The sequence below is a fragment of the Myodes glareolus genome, chromosome 24 (assembly GCF_982192425.1).
Source record: "Myodes glareolus chromosome 24, mMyoGla1.1, whole genome shotgun sequence".
Lineage (NCBI taxonomy): Eukaryota > Metazoa > Chordata > Mammalia > Rodentia > Cricetidae > Myodes > Myodes glareolus.
The window spans coordinates 20,800,793-20,819,139 of NC_142049.1; the positions used below are offsets into that span (position 1 = coordinate 20,800,793).

An 18,347-nucleotide genomic window follows, 5' to 3' on the forward strand; every position below is an offset into this window, starting at 1 on the left:
ATTTTTATAATACAATATTGGGTGGAGGAATGCCTTTCTCTTAGAAAGTTATAACATCTATGCATTTATCTACAGAAAGATAAACATTATATTACTAATCACAAGATAGGAAAAAACTGTCACACATTTTATAGGTTGATACTACACCTGAAGAAATCATGTTTAATACTGCCAAACGAATAGCCCTTCATTTATTAAACAAATATTTATTTTATACACAAGACATAATAATCTTGAAAAACAAGAGCCCACATTTTAAATACTCATCACATGCCTCAAATCACATAATCTTTTCATGTAGAGCATTCTATCTAAGAACCTCATGTCCCAGATCAGAGTCATGTACATCAAGGACATTTCCTCAGCTAGTGCCAAAAAGGATCACAGGACTTCATCTCACTTTAACAACAAAGTATAAGTTTTACGCTGCTGATCTAATACTGAACTTGGGAACCAGCAAATATTTGTAAGAATAAACACTAAGCTCTCGACACTCATCACAGAGTCACATTTCCCAGGAGGTGCATGTTGTTAAAGAGACTTCCTGTGGGCCAGAGATAAACAAATTGCTGCAGGAAGTGACCTAATGCACCACTCAGAGTTCACAGAAAAGCATGTTGCAATGGCTTGCCTAAAGATTCCCTCCAGCCCCTAAAGTCGGAAAGAGTGGAGGGAAAGGCCCTGGGAAGACACCGAAAGACTGTGACGTCGACAGCACATGCCCCAATAATGGCCAGAGACAAACGGCTTTAAGAGACTGACGGCCCATCTACCAACACAGTCTTGACTTAAATCGTTGATTTTTAGAGCCACAGTAAAGAGACTGACAGCAAAGTAACAAAACAGGAAGAGCCTTTAAAGTTAAGCCTCAATTCTGTTACCCAGTCGTACAGTTATTTTAGGCAAACCTCCTTACCAATGGTCTTAAGGTTCCTATTGCTGTGACAGAACATCACCACCAAAAGCAACTTGGGGAGGACAGGGTTTATCTCACCCTAAACTTCCACATGACAGTCCAACAGAGGGAAGTCAAGGCAGGAACTCAAAACGGTAGGTCTGGAGGCAGGAGCTGATATAGATGCCATGAAGTGGTGCTGCTGACAAGCTATGCTCCTCATGGATTGCTCAGCCTACATTTTTATAGAACCCAGGACCAGGAGCCCAGGGGTGGTACCAGTGAGCTAGGTACTCTCTCATCAATCAAAACAAAACAAAAAAGCAGCATAGGCTTGTTAGGGGACATTTTTTCAATTGAGGTTCTCTTTTCTCAATTGACTCTAGCCTGGGTCAAGCTGACATAAAACTAGCCAGCACACACCAACCAAAACCTAGTCCTTGGATGGTATAAGGAACAAAGCTACCTACCTGGATTGCTGGACACATAAAATTTTATATACATACATATATTTATATGTATGTTATTCTTTTTTTAAAGATACAAGGGGGGGGCGGTCCCATGAGGGGTAGTGGTGGGTGACTCGAGGCCAGAAGACCGTAACAATATATGTATGTATGTATGTATGTATGTATGTATGTATGTATATGAAATGTATGTACATAAAATTCAGGTCAGTGTCTTGTCAGTATTATTAACTAGCCCTCAATTTTATAAATCCTAGGAAAATTGGTCATTTGCAGCTTTGGAAGAAGAAATGGGAGGAAACATCCCAACCTCCACCCACACCCGGCCCCAGCAAATCTGGACATTCTCACGCATGCACGAAGGTGAAAGTTCACCTGCCCTGGCTGGCTTTTCTTTAGGCACTCCAGTTTACAGTGTAGGTGGAAGTTTGTCTGAGGAGCATGTTTCAGCTTTAAAAAATAAAGTCTACTCTCCCTGGGAAAAATGTGCAGCAAAGTTTCTTTATATGAATATCTCCTGCATGCTTTTAATAGTTTGAGTAAGATGGTAAAGCATAAAAAATTCTATTTTTTTAAAGTAAGCAAACCATGCAATTTAGTGATCAGAAATAATGATCTCTCTGAGGAGAAGGTAACACCTGGGACAAGCCGTCCACTAGTTATATATCTAAAAGGCAAGCGAACAAATGTTTCCTGAAGGAAGGTTATTCAACTTAACAAATCTTAAGCTGAAGAGATGGCTCAGCAGTTAAGAGCATTTACAGTTTGCCTAAAGATTCTGAGCTCAGTTCCCGGGATTCATGTTGGGCATCTTATACAATTTCTAACTCCAGCTCCGGGAGATCCAATGCCTGCTTCTGGCCTCCATGAGCCACACTCCCAACACACTTAGACATAAAAATAAATCTTGAAAGTTTTTACTATTAGGATACACAACCATACACAGTTGCTTGATAATCTCTTAAGCATTCATTAGCCAGTTCCCATCATTATGAGCCTGTTTTAAAGCTAGAAGATTTATCTGACTTCTACATGAGCGCGGAAGCACATATCCCTCCTCCCCAAAACTGTAATTTAAAAAAATGCATTTGTTAAGAGCTTAGGAAGGAAAGAAAGGGAGGCAGGGAGGCAAAACAAAGAAGGTCCCCAAACAAAAAACACTGGCTTTTCTCTTCCTATTTGACTTCAAAGGCAAATCTTCCCCAAACCCCTCAAGACTGGGCCGAATTACTACATCAAGTTCACAATCCTCCTAGCTCAGCCTCCTGAGTGCTACGATTTCAGGCATGCACCAACAACCTGGCCAGCCAGAGACAAAGACAGAAATCCTAGTCGTACCAGAAACGCTTTCAAGAGCCCTCAGAAGACAATCAAAGGAAGTAGAAAGGGCGAGTGAAGAACAAATGGAATATGAGGACTAACGGACAAAAATGAAAAGAGTAGAATTTTATGACATCGCTCCTATACTGCAACAGTCAAGCACAGAAACATCATACTGTCTTGGAGTGTTTCACCACCCACTAACAAAACTGCTCTCAGAACTTCCTCAAAGTCAGAAAACCAGAAGGAAGACTCTTCTGCACAGCTGCTACAATGTTTTTGCCCCTTCAGTCCTTCTATTGGGAAAACCATTTGTGGCATGTAACTGAGTACAGCATGACCTGCCCTCTTAGAGGACAAAACAGAACTTGCTTCACACAGAAACGAACTCAAGCTTCCAACCGCCATCTTCCCTAGCTCTTCACTAGAGGAAAAGCTTAAGTTCTCTACCAGAGATCTAGAAAGTCCCAATTAAGCAGTCTGGATGAAAGATGACGTCACCAGACTTAGTGCGTTCCAGGCATCCACACATTAATCAGAATGACTCTATGGTTAGTTTATATATATGACATCATGCAGTCTGAGCTGCGGTCCCTTCCTAACCACTGAAGGGTGTTCACTGTCATCTGACTTAGTTCATTCTAAAGGAACTCCCATGCTTTTTGACTTCAATGCAAGCTTCAAACCACTCATGTAACCAGCCATCATTTTTCAGAAGATACAGCTAATAACCTGGCCAATACCTGTTTCTAAGCCCTGGCAATATGGAATTTCCTTCTTCAAATAGAATACTTCTACCCCCGCCCCCTTTCTGAGTGATCCAGCTAGGCCGTTTGCTGCAGCTTAGAAAGGGAAGGAAGGGAGGGAGGGAGAGAAAGAGGCAAAACAAAGTAAGTCCCCGCACAGTCACTCAGAGTAGAGGACACACGGCCTAGCTGGATCACAGTCCGTTAGCTAGAGCCACACATTAAAGTCATGGATGACAATGAGCACAAGCGGAAAAATCACAGTAAAACAGGGTTAAGTAAGGCCAAATGAGACTAGGAGAACTCTGGCTCCTCCAATACCTTGGAGAAGACGATGCTGTCCATTTCGTCAGTGGGGGAGTGGAAGAGGTCAGGATCACTCCCTGATCTCTGAAGCACGCCTTCTTTTGAGGCACACTCTGTGCCCAGTCCAACATCTAGGAAGCTTTCGCATTCTGAAAAAGAACATTTATTTAACCAACACCTTAAAAAAAAATTTCACTTTCTGTTTCATACCAACATTTAGTCATTTTCTCTATTTTTCACCTACCTCTTTGCTTTCCTAGCCTCTCTTCTATTTTAGATATTTACAAAGTTAGGCATTTGGCTAGATTCTGGGAAGACATTTAATGTATTCCTGCAGAATGGGCTATTCACAATCTTGTGGTACAAATTAACACAGTAAGAGACAATTTCATTGCAGAATTATAAAAAGAATACCACAATAAGGAGGCAGGATCTATAAGTTAATCTTAAATCTTTCAGTCACAATTATGAGCTTAGTGGATAATTTCACAATGTTAGTTCAATGGAAATCGTATGGTTTCTTCAAAAGACCATAATTATGGGTATTTTAGCCCCCAACCCATTCTATACAGTAAACAAAGACTTAGTACAGTTGGTGGGTTTTTCTATTACCGCCTCTTTTTTTAAAAAATTTTTTTTATGATTTATTTATCTTTTATTCTATGTGCATTGGTGTGAAGGTGTCAGATCCCCTGGAACTGGATTTTCAGACAGTTGTGAGCTGCCATGTGGGTGCTGGGAATTGAACCCGGGTCCTCTGGAAGAGCAGTCAATGCTCTTAACCGCTGAGCCATTTCTCCAGCCCCTATTACCGCCTCTTTTGCCACTTGGAAAACATCAAAAAATTCTCCATATTGTGCCTGGGGAAAACAGGGATGCTGGCTAAGAGACAGAATCCTTACTTTCTTCCTATATTCCCTTCCTAATGAAGAATATATTAAAGTATGAATTGGAAACAAGAGTAAACAATAATGATTTTAGGATGTTTAGATGGATCTTGCTTAACAGGTAATTTAACCCTGTAGGTCTTTGCTTCTGTACCATTAAAATGGGATGACATGTATATGCCTAAAGAGTTGTACTGACAGTAAACAGCAAATTAGAAATGTAATAACTAGACAAGAGGCGTGGGTGGAACATACTGCAGGTGTGTGATACATATGCCTAAATGAAGTTCAGGATTCATTGATCCTTAATGTATGACCACACTGCTTATTCTGGGAGTTATACTGTAAAGGGGTGTTTGAACAATTCACGATTATGACCTGAAAAAACTGCAACTCAAATCTACTTCCTTAATGAAATAGATTGAGCAGTGATGTCTAGAGGTCCTTATGCATTTTGAATATTCAAATTCCAAGACTTTACTCAACAATCACATGGCAGAAGTTTCATTCTTGGGTAGCTGGCTATACTTTCAGAAAAGTCCCTGTCAGCTAAAATAACAGAAACATAGTTGTGTGCATACTTTTACCTCCAACACGTTTGAGTTTTTAGGCCCCGCACACAACCATACATAATATTCTGAAGTAGCACTCTCAAGAAGTGTGAAAACATTTTCCAGGTCTGTTTTAGTTACTTCTTTTGTAATACAAGCAGAGTTGAGAAATGACAGAAAATTTCTCAGGACTTAAAAGACTAGGGCAATCTTTTCTCAACTTAAATAGTACTGCAAGACATCTACAACTAAACTGTATCCAAAAAGGCCAGCAAATAAGAAGGACTGATAATTTCTACAGAGATTAGTAAAAATGAGAAAGTAAATAGAGGCTTTGGTGATGAAGTGAACTGGAGAACTAAAAAATGCAAAATGTTACTGCTCGTTCAGCAGCGCAGAAGACAGCAGCGGCGTGAGCTCAGAGACAGTTCCTCACCTAGCTGTCTGTGCAACACCCCTCTAGGAGGCAGCCCAGTAATACCTTACAGATGAAAGAGATGGAATCCAGACACTGGGGAATGTACCTTATGGCAGAACTGGTTGAACCTGGGGTAAAGGATTCCTAACTAGGTACGATCTTAACTCGATTTGTTGTGACTAATATGCACGGGCATGGAAGGAAATTCTCCTTTCTGCCTACTCAGGACAACAGAAGGAGCCCAAAATGGATGCCCAGTGGATGCCCAGGCCACATTCCAGCCCACTAAATCTGAGTTACTAAGGGCAAGACTAAGGTGTCATGTATTTTCAAAGCTCTCTAGCCCAGCTTATTCTAGTATGCAGCTGTCACCGAGACTTCTTGGAAAGACACCGTGTCTGCAAAGACAGATTGATTAGGACCACTGTGATGTGGAGAAGCTGGAATGTTGAAGGTCCAGAGATTAATTACCTTATTTTGGCTAGCTTTACCCCCAGAAGAGCCATTCCTCATCTACCTCTATGTTGGAATAACATCCTGTGACTAATAGACAAAAGAATCTTTTGGAATATATAAATGGAGCAGACTGCTACCTTCCACCAAACCCAAAGCTAAAAATATCATCAGATGGCATTTGAGGCTTAAAGTAGAGCATCATTCATTTCCACCAAAGTATTTAATTTATTCATTTATGGCTTTCTATGTTTTATTGCTATAAAAACTTCTTTATGAAACTGCTTCTAAATTGGAACATGGAATTTGGGGTATCCCATCTGTGTTCCTAGGCTATGGCCACTCAAATGTGGCTCTAGAATAAACTATCTCTTAGCCTCTTTGAGACAAGAGCTATGAATTCTTGTGTTTGTTTTTTGCATTAACACAGTCAAAAAATAAGAACCACAGGTTTGGTCCCCAGCAACACATACTTGTAGTTTACACTACCACATTGCTTTACAAATGAGTAACAACCATAAAACCACATGATCTCTAAAATTACTAATAATTCCTAAAATAAAATTAAGAAAAACTTTAGTGCTTTTATTTTGATTATGAAATCATGCTTACAAACTAACCTTTACATACGCATTTCTTCTGAATTATTGTATAATAAATTCCAGAATGGCAGATCACAACATCAAATTATTTCTTCAAAGCAAGACAATCAACAGGCCTACCTGAACTCTGTTTGGAAGTCAAAAGAGATGCTGCTTCAGGGCATGGCTCTATGGTACACCAGCTTTCTCTGTTGATCTGGAAGAGAAAAACAATTTGTTTCAATCAGGTAACTGTATAGCTCTAAAAATCTATGTATTGTTCACACCCTCTGAATGTTAGTATTTTATTGCAAGGTAAGTAAAATTATGCCAAAAAACCTGTCAAACTCTACTGTAATATAAAGAAGACAATCTACACTGAGCTAAAAGCTCTGAAAAGACTGTCAGTAATAATGGCTTACGGGAATAAAGCAATGGGAAAAGGTTCACAAAAGGCAAGTCACAGTACAGACCACGGGTGAAATCAACAAATACAAAGAAAGAATACTAAAACCACACATTTGGCATCACAACTTGCAATTCTGAAAAACATACACAATTTGAAAATTTTAAAAATAAAAAAATAATTCCTATTTATAAATAACTATACAGCAGTTACTATGTGAAGAATTCAGCACTCACCTGCCCTACAGAGTAAGTTCAAGGACAGTGGGGGCTATAGAGAGAAACCCTGTCTTGAAATACTAAAGAGAATTCCAGCTCATTTTCTCATCAAATGATCATAATATCTACAAGAAGTTCACATCACTTCTATTAAACCAAAGGCAGCAGGCTCAGAAGGGTAAAACACAGCAAGGACTGGCACCCTGAAGTGTGCAAGACTTGGAAATGCAAAGGGACTCCATCCCTTAACACACTGCTTAACTATCCTTATCATTACAACCTACTAATTTCATTGACGTTTAAGTAATATGTGTTTTTAAATTAACATTACATATTTCAACACTCTGTTCCTGGGACCCGACAGAACAAGTAGATAGATACAAGGATCTAGAGAACTTCAGAGACATCCAGCCATCCCACCTAACTAACATGCAGAACGTGTAGCAGGGCATTCTTAAGCGCACTTGGAATATTCATACGGTGACACACAAAACACAAAACAAAATAAAACTTCTGGACTCTAATACATAAGATAAGCTGCAGATTTAATAGGATTAAAATCACAAAAATTTTGCTTTTTTTTTTTTTTAAACCACAACACTAACCAGAAGCCCAAATCAAAAGACTGGAATCCCACACAAATCTTAAAAAGAGAGAAAAAAAAAGTGTAAAGATAACACTATTAAGTAACCCACAGTTCATATAAGAAATATTAAAGAAAATAAAAACTGAATACAAATTAAACCTTCCACATAAAAACTTACGGGATATCACTAACACATTGCTTAGAACAAAAAGTTAACACTTTAAAATTCCTTCACTAAAGAAGTTCCAGGAGCAAGGTAAATAAACACCAACCCAGCCGCCCCCCCCCCCACTGATGATGAGTACTTGCCTGTAAGACATGCAAGTGCAATGGTAGCACACAGTTTGTGGGAGTAACCAGCCAACATCTAATCTGACCAAAGGCCCACTCCAAGAAATGGAGCCTTTACCTGACACTGCTTAGGTGACCAAGAAGCTGAGACTAGATAGCCCAGAGACCTATTATTGGTCTAAAAATTAAAATGGCTCCTAATGATATTCTGCTATATTCAGAGATTCCGCCATCATCAGAGAGACTTGCTCCTGCAGCAAAGGAGAACAACATAGTGTGGTAGTCTGAATGTACCAGGCCCCCAGAAGCTCATAGGAGTGGCGCCACTGGGAGGTGTGGCCTTGTTGAAGGAAGTGTGTCACTGTGGGGGCAGGCTTTGAAGACTCTTTTGCATAAGCTCCCCTAAGAGTCACAGACCACTTCCTGTTACTTTCTGACCAAGAAGTAGCCAGCATCATGTCTGCCTGCACATTGCCACACTCCCAGCCATGATGATAATGGACTGAACCTCTTTTATAAGACTTGCTGTGGTCATGGAGCCTCTTCACAGCACTAGAAACCTTAACTAAGACACACAGAGATCCACAGCCAGATATCTTACAGAGTAAGAGACCTTAGCACACTCAATCCTAAATGGGATGTCTCCATCAAATCCCTCCCTCAGGGCTCAGGGAGCTCTGCAGAAGAGGGGGAGGAAAGAGTGTACGAGTTAGAGAGGATGAGGACACCAAAGCATCAAGGCCTTCTAGATACAACAGGATTGGTACACACATGAACTCACAGAGACAGGCAGCATGCATAGGCCTGTACAGGTCTGCACCTGATGGGGTCCTGGAGTTAAACAGAGAAGTGGACATGTGGATCCCAGAAGCAATCTCCAACTGATAACTGCTTACAAACAAAACTTTTCCGTGTCCTCCAGGGGAGTCTCCCTGTGAAAATCAACTACTCTTAAGGGCAGGCTGGACGCCCAGCAGAAGATGGACAACAGAAAGTGAACTCAAGGGGCAACTTTGGGAGGGGTTCTTTGTCTCATAGTGTTTCACAGAATTTTCCCATTTTTTTTAAAAAAAATATTTTGTTGTATTACTTTTCATTTTTACACACCATTTCCCCCTCTTCACTCTACAGGTCCCTTAGGTATATATGTCGACCATAGGCAAGTGATCTACCATTTAGCTATATAACCCTAGCCCACTGAATAGTTTACATGTAAATTAGACCCTCAACGAAAGTATAAAATGTTAAATGCTTTTTTTACAAGCCCTTCAATTTTCTAATCTCACTGAAACTCAACTGAAATCCTAAATAATGTGAACAAATTAACATAGGATGAATAATTAGAGGCCATACTTTTATTTAGTGGCCCGTAGAATACAGTATGTACTCACTATATTTGTGATTACTAGTGAAAAAATACTGCACTACTGTGCTGATGACAACAAAGAATTGTATTTAATGCACACCAAGTTGACTGAGAACTTTGCTGAGTCATTTCTCCAGCCCCTGCAGAAATTCTTTAAAAACAAAACAAAAAACAAACAAACAAATAAGTTAAAACAAACAAGCAAAACCCAAGTTTTGGCTCACAGAATTTTCTGATTTATAACTTGCCATCTCCTTGTTACTGAGGGATGTTTCTCTGCTATAAGTCAAAACTAACATACTTCAACATAAAAGTGTACTTTGAGGTGGGAAAAGTAAAAACTCCTTTGCACCCTTATTATTATAATAACAGGAAGAGGTTCATAAACACTGAAATAAATTTAATAGAAATAAAAAAGCTTAAGGGATTCTCAAATATGAGCGTAGAACATGAAAATGAATCTTCCTGAACAATGATGCTGTTCTTTGTCTCTTCATGAGCCCCCAAAATTTCTGCAGTCAAAATTTTAGAAAAGCTAACACTGTCTTAGAACCCTTTTCAATATATCCTTGCTTCTCCAGGGTCAATGTTTAAAAGAAACATTCTTCACCTAGAATTTATTACATTCTCTGTATTTCTCTCATTTTAGGCCCTGGTATGTTACATTTAGTGAGCACTCTATTTTGCAAAAATACATGAGAACGAAAACAAAATTAAAATAATGTTTTAAAAGAGAATATATTATGTGATGACACACTAGTGTTAGGAAACATTCTTCCAGAAGCCTCAGGCATGTCTGCATGTCTTGTGACTGACCTTTAGTTCTAGACTCTTTCCAAGGCTGGGTGTGTGTCAAATAAACACAAGTTAGTTAACTGACTAGCTTAAGGAAGCTAACATCTCAGAATCACCACACTTTTTTTTTAAAAAAATTAGTATATATTATTAATTTTTGAAAATACGGGTACCTGAAATATCTTAATATGATCATACCTTTGTGGCAAAAAAACCCTAGTTTAAACGAACATTTAAATGAGCAATTACACTTGAATGATCATAAACTAATATTCTTTTCAACTTTTCTATAGTTTCTCAAATTTCCCTTTATGGTTATATTCTAATTTTATTTATTAATTATTTTATAATCATGGTACCTGACAAAAAGAGGCATAAGTTACCATAGTGAGTTCAGTTTGCAAAGGTAGTACAGGAAGTTCATTGATATTCCTCTCCCCACTTTCCTGTTTTCCAGCATCTGAAATTACTATCGTACGGTACATTTGTCAGGATTAAGAAACCAACATTGGTAGTGTTGTTAGTGAAACGTCAGATAATAGTTTCATGCCTACTGACTAGTATTCAAGATACTGGAAGGTACTCCGTAAAGCTCCCAGAGAAAAAGGGCAATCATCGGCATCACCCAGTCACAATCCCGAGGCTTACGACAGTTAACTGCCTGTAGGATATAATGGTCCAATAGTGACCAAACGTTGACTGGATTTAAGGTCCACTCTATGAGATGGAACCTATACCTGACAGTGCTAAAGGCCAAGAACACAGGACTAGGTAAGCCATGGGCTTAGGGGGAAGCCTACTCCTATTATTCTGCAAAGTGAACAGCAATAAAATGACTAGTGACATATACTGCACCCATAGAGTTAACACAAAGACCCACAACAGCAAAATGTGCAGAAGACTGAGAGATTTTGGAGCACTTAGCCCTAACTAGGATCCTTTCATCCAATCCCTCCCTCAAGGCTCAGGGATGTATGAAGAAGAGGAGGGGAAAGAGGGGCAAGTGGACTCAGAAGCTGTTTGTAACTGACAACTGCTGGCAGGGAAACTAATTTTCTTCAATGAAGAGTCACTGGGTATATAAAACCAGGCCAGCCCCATGTCCACAAAATGAGCATCATGTTTTTGTTGGCTTTTTTTTTTGATGTGGGGGATTTTAGCCAGGCAGTGGCATATACCTTTAATCCCAGCACTTGAGAGGCAGAGGCAGGAGGATCCCTGTGAGTTCGAGGCCAGCCTGGTCTATAAAGCAAGTTCTAGGAAAGGCTCCAAAGCTACAGAGAGAAACCCTGTCTCAAAAAAAAATAACAAAATAAGTAAATAAATCAAAGATGGTGTGTGGGGCTTTTTGTTTTACCTTTTTGATTATTACTTTTTTTTTTGAGAGAGAGAGACAGAGTCAAGTTGGGTGGGTAGGGAGGTGGCAAGGATCTGGGAAGAGTTGGAGGAGGCAAAAACATGATCAATTATTGCATGAAAAATATTCTTTTAAAAAAAGAAAAAAACCCTAGTTATCTGAATTCACTTTTCTACTCATGTTCTTTTTCCCTTCTAAAGACAATCCATGATGCACACTGTGTTTATTTTGTATGTGTGTATATGTATGTGTGCTGTGCCTAAGAACATGTACTCAACCAAGCATGTGCAACTGTAAAAATTTACATTTTAACATCTTTATTCAAATTCTTGGCCCACAAAACCTAGTCGTTTAGGCTGTATAATTCCATGTTTTAGACTGCTTACAGAGCCGTATAATCATCACTATCATCTAATTTCAGAGCACCGTCATGTCGATAAAAACAAAGCCAGCATCCAGATTGTTTTCTCTTTGTCCTAGACAAGCACTGAACCATCTTCTGCCTACTGTAAACAGTTCTGACAAATGTAGCCATGCACTCTTGATCTTATGTGATGTGAAAGATTCATCCACATTGTAGTGTGTTTTATTAATACCAAAAATATTCCACTGTATGGGTATACCTCCATTGTACTTATCTATTCATCATGTATGAACATTGATTGGGTTGTCTTGACTTTCCAGATGCTGCGAGTACTAACACAAATATTTTACACAATTATTTTACATATTGTACTAACACAAATATTTTACATACAAGCTTTTTTTAGGGACACATGTTTTTATTTCTCCCGAGGAAACACCTAGAAGTGGACTGTTGAATTGTGGACCTGGTAACTTAGACTTTACTTTTTAGGGAATATGGGTTATTTTCTAAAGTGGATATACCATTTGGCAATTTTGCCACATTTTTGCCAACATTTTTGTTCTTATCTGTGATTTTTCATGTCATAATAGATGTGGTCTTGTTTTTCTCCTGAAGCATTTTTTTTTATGAAAGTATTTTTTATTTTGTTACTTTCTTGAAAAAGGAGGCACTACTAGGGGATGCTCATCATAGATAGCTTTATTCTTCCTTTCTTTTCCTTTCAAAAATACAACACATATAAAACACATTCTATGATCAAACACTGTACCAAATCTTAAAGCTGTAGTTAAAACCTTGTCCTCAGGGAGCTGAGAGTTTATGTCAGAAGCTTGTCAGTGTGGTCAATAAGCTTGTCTCATCATTTTGTTCAGCAACCACCATGTGTTGACCAAGACAATGTGTGTTACTATAGTAGTACAAAATTTCTAGTCCTCTATACATCTTGTCTGGTCAAGCTACAAATGTTATATTTAAGACAGACAGACATATAGACACGCACCCACACAGTATAGCAGGTGGGCTGACTCAGAGATTACACACTAACCTAGAAGCTACAGAACTGTGGGATATTAGGTTTTCTGAAGTTAGGGAAGCAATAAGCTAAAAGGAAAGTCATATCCACTCTGCCTAACATTATAGAGAAAAATTAATGCTCAAAAAACTGCTACTTGACTGTAGAGATGGCTCTATGGTTATGAACACTGGCTGCTCTTCCAGAGGATCTGGGTTCTATTCCCAGCACTCACATGGTAGCTCACAACCATCTGTAACTTGAGCTACTTGCGAGAAAACAAAGAAACAAACAAAATATGAGCAAAACAGTTAGGACACACCAGAGGCTGAGACAGCAGCACTGGGTCTGTACCAGATGGAGTCCTAGGGGTGAAGGAAGTGGATGCACTCCCTCTCCCTAATCCAACCTACAACTACTTGCAATGAAAATTTAGTTTTCTCCAAGGGAGTCTCACTGAAACAACAAACTACTTTTTTTTTTCAAGACAGGATTTCTCTGTGTAACAACCCAGGCTGTGCTGGAACTCAATTTATAGACCACGTTGGTCTTGAACTCACTGAGATCTGTAGGCCTCTGCTTCCTGAGTGCTGGAATTAAAGGTACGCCCTACCACAGTGGCTGAAACAAACCACTCTTAAGGGTAGGATGCATGCCCAGAGCAGATGGCCAACAGAAAACAAACTCAATGACATTTCCAGAGATAACTTGTCTTATAAGGTCCTGTGAGTTTTTTTCATCTTATTTTTTTATTTTAATTTTATTTACATTTTTATTTCTCTTTTAACCCTACAGGTTCTCTGTGTATACATTATGGCATCCAGTCTAATATTTAATGGGATTCCTGAATGCAAACAAGTGGATCTCTGCATCTGTATCTATTGCTTTTACTTTTCTTGGACTCTTTCGTGTTTGTTTTGTCCTATTCTGATGTGTTAGGCTTGTTTTATCTTGTTTTATTTTATTATTATCCCTAGAAGCCTGTCTGTTTTCTAATGAGAGACAGAAAAGGGTGAATATAGATAGAGGGGAGTTGGGGAGGAACTGGGAGGAATAGAGGTAGGGAAAACCATATTAAGGATATATTATGTGAAGAAAAAAAAGATACTTTCAATAGAAGGAGAAAAAAAAGACATCTCATAGCCTTCTGAGTGACAAGACTGTCAGGAATCTAAGGGAAGATACGGTAGTGTTGGTGGGCACATGAACCATGTGAATTCACGACCCAGGGCTCTAGAGCATATGTGCATAATCCAAATTAGAGACTTTTACTTCAGATACTTAGTAGAAGCAAAAAATTCCCAGTGATTTTCACAAGTAGTTTCACTAAGCAAATAATAGGAGACAGGGGTAAAATGAAAGTATGCTTTATTCTCTAGGGTGGTAGGCGAGGGTGACAAGGTGAGTACTGTACTGAGAAAATCACTAAAGGAACACAGAAACAAAACAGGACACTGGAGCACAGGTGGAAGACACTGGAGACGAAGACCAGAGAAGACCCTGAACCACGCTGCTCTAGAGGCAGCACATGGAAATGGGGTCAGGTTTCCTTAGAATGCAGAAGGGATGTAAATGGAAAATTGTGGGAAAGGCAGAGTCCACAAAAAAGATGCAGAGAGATCCACAATAAACAGACACAGCAAACTCAGAGGAGAAGATGCATAAGATTTCATTAAGTTGAGTCTGAGACGCAACATGTTTTCCAAAAGGTTTGACGAGGGGAAAGAGGTGTGAAGGAAGTTGGAGGTCTAGTTTCACATATTCTTGAGGCAATGTTACAAAAAAGTGTAAGGGAGTCAAAACTGCTAGATAACACACACTTAAAGGTGAGATTAGCTCAAGACAGCTCATACTCACAGGTTTCTGACAAATAAAAATAGCATATTAGGGAAAGACAAATCAAAACCAGAATGATTTTGATTCATAATCAAATTCATAATCATCAGTTCATAATCATTATGCTGTTACTTAAAAAAAAACACATAAGCCTTGGGAACGCAGAGAAAATTGAAATCTTTAGAACTGGTGGTAGGATGTTACTGGCATAAAATGCTAGAGCCACTGTGGTAAACAATGTGGTAAACAAGGTGGCCATGCTTAAAAACCATAATTACCTTGACTCGGTAATTTCACTTCTGATAATACACCCCAAAGAATGAAAGCAGGGATTCAGACAGATACTTAACACACGGTGGTCAGAGCAGCACCATTCACAACAGCTGAACAGCTAACATAGCTCAGTGATGTGGGGTCCCCTCTGTACGCTAGGAATATGTTTTATTACCACTGGTTATTAAAGAAGCTGTTTCAGCCAATGGCTTAGTAGAGTAAAGCCAGGCAGGAAATCTGAATAGAGACAAAGAGAGAAAGTAGGTGGAGTGAAAGAGATGTCATGTAGCTGCCGAAGGAGAAAGATGCCTGCTGCCAGCTAGAACCTTACTGTTAGACCACACCCTCATGGTGACTCACAGATGAATAGAAATGGGTTAATTTAAGATGTAAGAGTTAGCTAGAAATAAGCTTAAGTTATTGGCCAAACAGTGATGTAACTAATAAAGTTTCTGTGGCGGCTGGGAAGCGAATGAGCAGTCTCCACCTACAGCTCAGTTGGCCAGCGGTGTGTATGTGAACAAATAAAGTATATGATATTACAAAGAGTGCTATTTAGCCTTAAAAAGGATGGAAATGCTGACACATATTACAGCTTGTATAAACTTCAAATATGTTATGATCTAAGATAGCCACAAATGGACAAATACTGCATGGCTCAACATGTGCAAGGCACCTAGAGCAGTCAAAACCAGACAGAAATTGGATAATGGTTTCCAGAAGAGAGGAATGGAGACTTATTGTTTAACAGGTATAAAGTTCCACTTTGGGAAAATAGAAATGTTTTGAGTTACCTAGTAGTGATAGTTATTAAAAAAAGTATAACTGTTAATATCACTGAACTTATACTATACCCCAAATAGAAACAGTGGTAAATGTGTTGTGTATACTATATAACAGGTTAAGAACTGAGTGTACAGCAAGTAAGAGATGCAAACCTATTTAAACAAAAGTTGACAGGCGTCCTACAAAACCAAAATCACAGTCAGTCATTTGAGCTAAATGTTACCAGCCATGGCCAATGCTATTAGCCAGAGGGCACTCTCCATGATGCCGCGAGTAAAAAAAGAATGTTAAAACATCCACCGGCATTTCCAACCACATCCTGTTTAACAGCAACGTGGAGCATATCATATTCATGTGTGAGGAATATTGCGCTCTCCCATGTACGTAAGATGCTGTCCCATTTCAGCATCACTGATGTGGCAGACTGGTCTGCACCACTCTCACAGTTCTAGTCCTCATCCTCAGGGAACACCAAGGCAACCAAAAGCCACGATATTGGCTCCCTTAGAAATATTTTCATACAGCTGCCGTAGATCAGATACAATGTCAGTAAAGGCTCAGAATCTATAAACCTTGAGATTACTGTTATATTTAATTTCAATATTCTTAAAATTGTTAGCACAATTAAAAATTATGCTAGCACAAGGCTTATCAATTTGTATTTAAAAATCTTAAAACATCAATTCATTTCAAGTAAGAAGTATCTATGAAAACCAGAAATGGTGGCTCATACCTTTAATCCCACCACTCAAAGAGCAGAAGCAGGTGGATCTCCATGGGTTCAGGCCAGCCTTGTCTATATAGCAAGTTCAATGCCAACCAGGGTTAAGGTAGTAAACTATTTAAAAAAAATATCTACAAAGTCTTAAAATAGGATTAAGATATCTTATCCTGTAATGTATAGGTACACTGATCAACACATGAAAAATGACCAACTTCTTTGTATAAAAAAAGTATGTAAAAGTAGGGTGAGAATGTAAAGACTCTTACTTGAGAATTTAAGTGATGCATGCACCCAATGTAATGTCTCTCTGTGTATGTGTTTGCACAGAGGTAAGAAAGCCAGGTCAGTGTTGGCATCTTTCTCCATCATACTCTATCCTACTGTTCAGACAGTCTCTCACTGAACCTATGGATCTTTGGGAGAAAGCCTCAGGAACTTCTGTCTCTTCCCCACAGCACTGGATTACAGGTGCGCACTGCCACGCCTGACCTTTACATGGGTGCTAGGGACCTAAACTCAAGCTCTTTTATTGGCTGAGCACTTTCCCCAGTCTCCCAACATAATTTTAAAATACTAATAGAAAACATTGAATTTCAAAATAATGTGAAAGTAATTGGTGAACATTACTGAGAGGGCGGGAAAGAAAGAAGCAAAAGAATTACAGAGAAAACCTGCTACAAACTGTGAGGCAAAATGAACTCATATGCTATCATGCATCTATCCAAACTGCCATTAAAAGGATTCCCATACTGGCAAAGAATTAGTCAACATAATGTCCAGGACTTCTTGTAACACAAGTTTATGACAGAAAGTAATGTACACTTGTGTGTGTGTGTGTGTGTGTGTGTGTGTGTGTGTGTGTATGTATGGGTACACTCATGTAATAAAAATGGGTCAACTCAAAGGAGGCCAAGGAAGCAAGAAAATGCATGGGCTGTGAAGATTTTGACCTGGAGTTACATCCTATCCTTGGTTACATAAGAAGTGTGACATATAGGTGAAATTACTGGCTATTCTAATCTGTTTTCCTGTATGTGAAAACAGATAATGATTAAGAATGCAAACATTCACCATGAGGTAGTGGCACACACCTTTAATCCCAGCACTCAGGAGGCAAAGGCAGGTGGATCTCTGTGAGTTCGAGGACAGCCTGGTCTACAAGAGCTAGTTCCAGGACAGGCTCTAGGAGCATTCAATGCTTATGTCTCATCTATACTCTCCTTAATTTATTCCACTACAAAATCATTTAACTACATTGGGGTCTGCCATAATGGGATCCCCACACTGCCAGAATGACTGTTTTAAAAGCAGAGTGAGAAAGGATCCCTACCATGGCTGCCTGCTTTTGTGCATCAGCTCTGCCTCTAGACTTTATAAGAAACTTGCTATTTGCTATGCAGGATGCTCCTGTCAAGATGCACCCATCAGTTTCTCTCTTCCTCAGGGACTCTGCCCATTCTTTCTAGAGATGTTTCTTCATCCTCCATAGAGCTATCTGCTCCTCCTCCGGAGCACTGCCCCGATGAAGCACCCTGCTTGTTCCTGTCCTATCACACAGTTTGCACTTGTTTTTCTGGTTACTGTTGCTCTTAGGAAGAGACCCTCAGACTCAGTACCTGTCTGTCCTATGAAAGGTATTTAATGCTTTTATAATGTACAGTTCTTAGTCATGCTTCCAGATTTCTTCATAGAAAATGGGGTAAACG

General features: G+C 39.2%; 1 protein-coding gene across 2 annotated transcripts in view; it reads right to left on the reverse strand.

Annotated features, from left to right (window-relative positions):
- Positions 1–18,347, reverse strand: part of Akap13 (A-kinase anchoring protein 13) — a 271,423-nt gene that overhangs the window by 84,622 nt on the left and 168,454 nt on the right. For both annotated transcript variants that reach the window (XM_048434838.3, XM_048434846.3), the window contains 2 exons: positions 6,766–6,841; positions 3,750–3,883 (listed from right to left, as the gene is read on the reverse strand). In XM_048434838.3, coding sequence (XP_048290795.3) covers positions 3,750–3,883; positions 6,766–6,841 — 210 coding nt within the window. The remainder of the gene's footprint in view (positions 1–3,749; positions 3,884–6,765; positions 6,842–18,347) is intronic.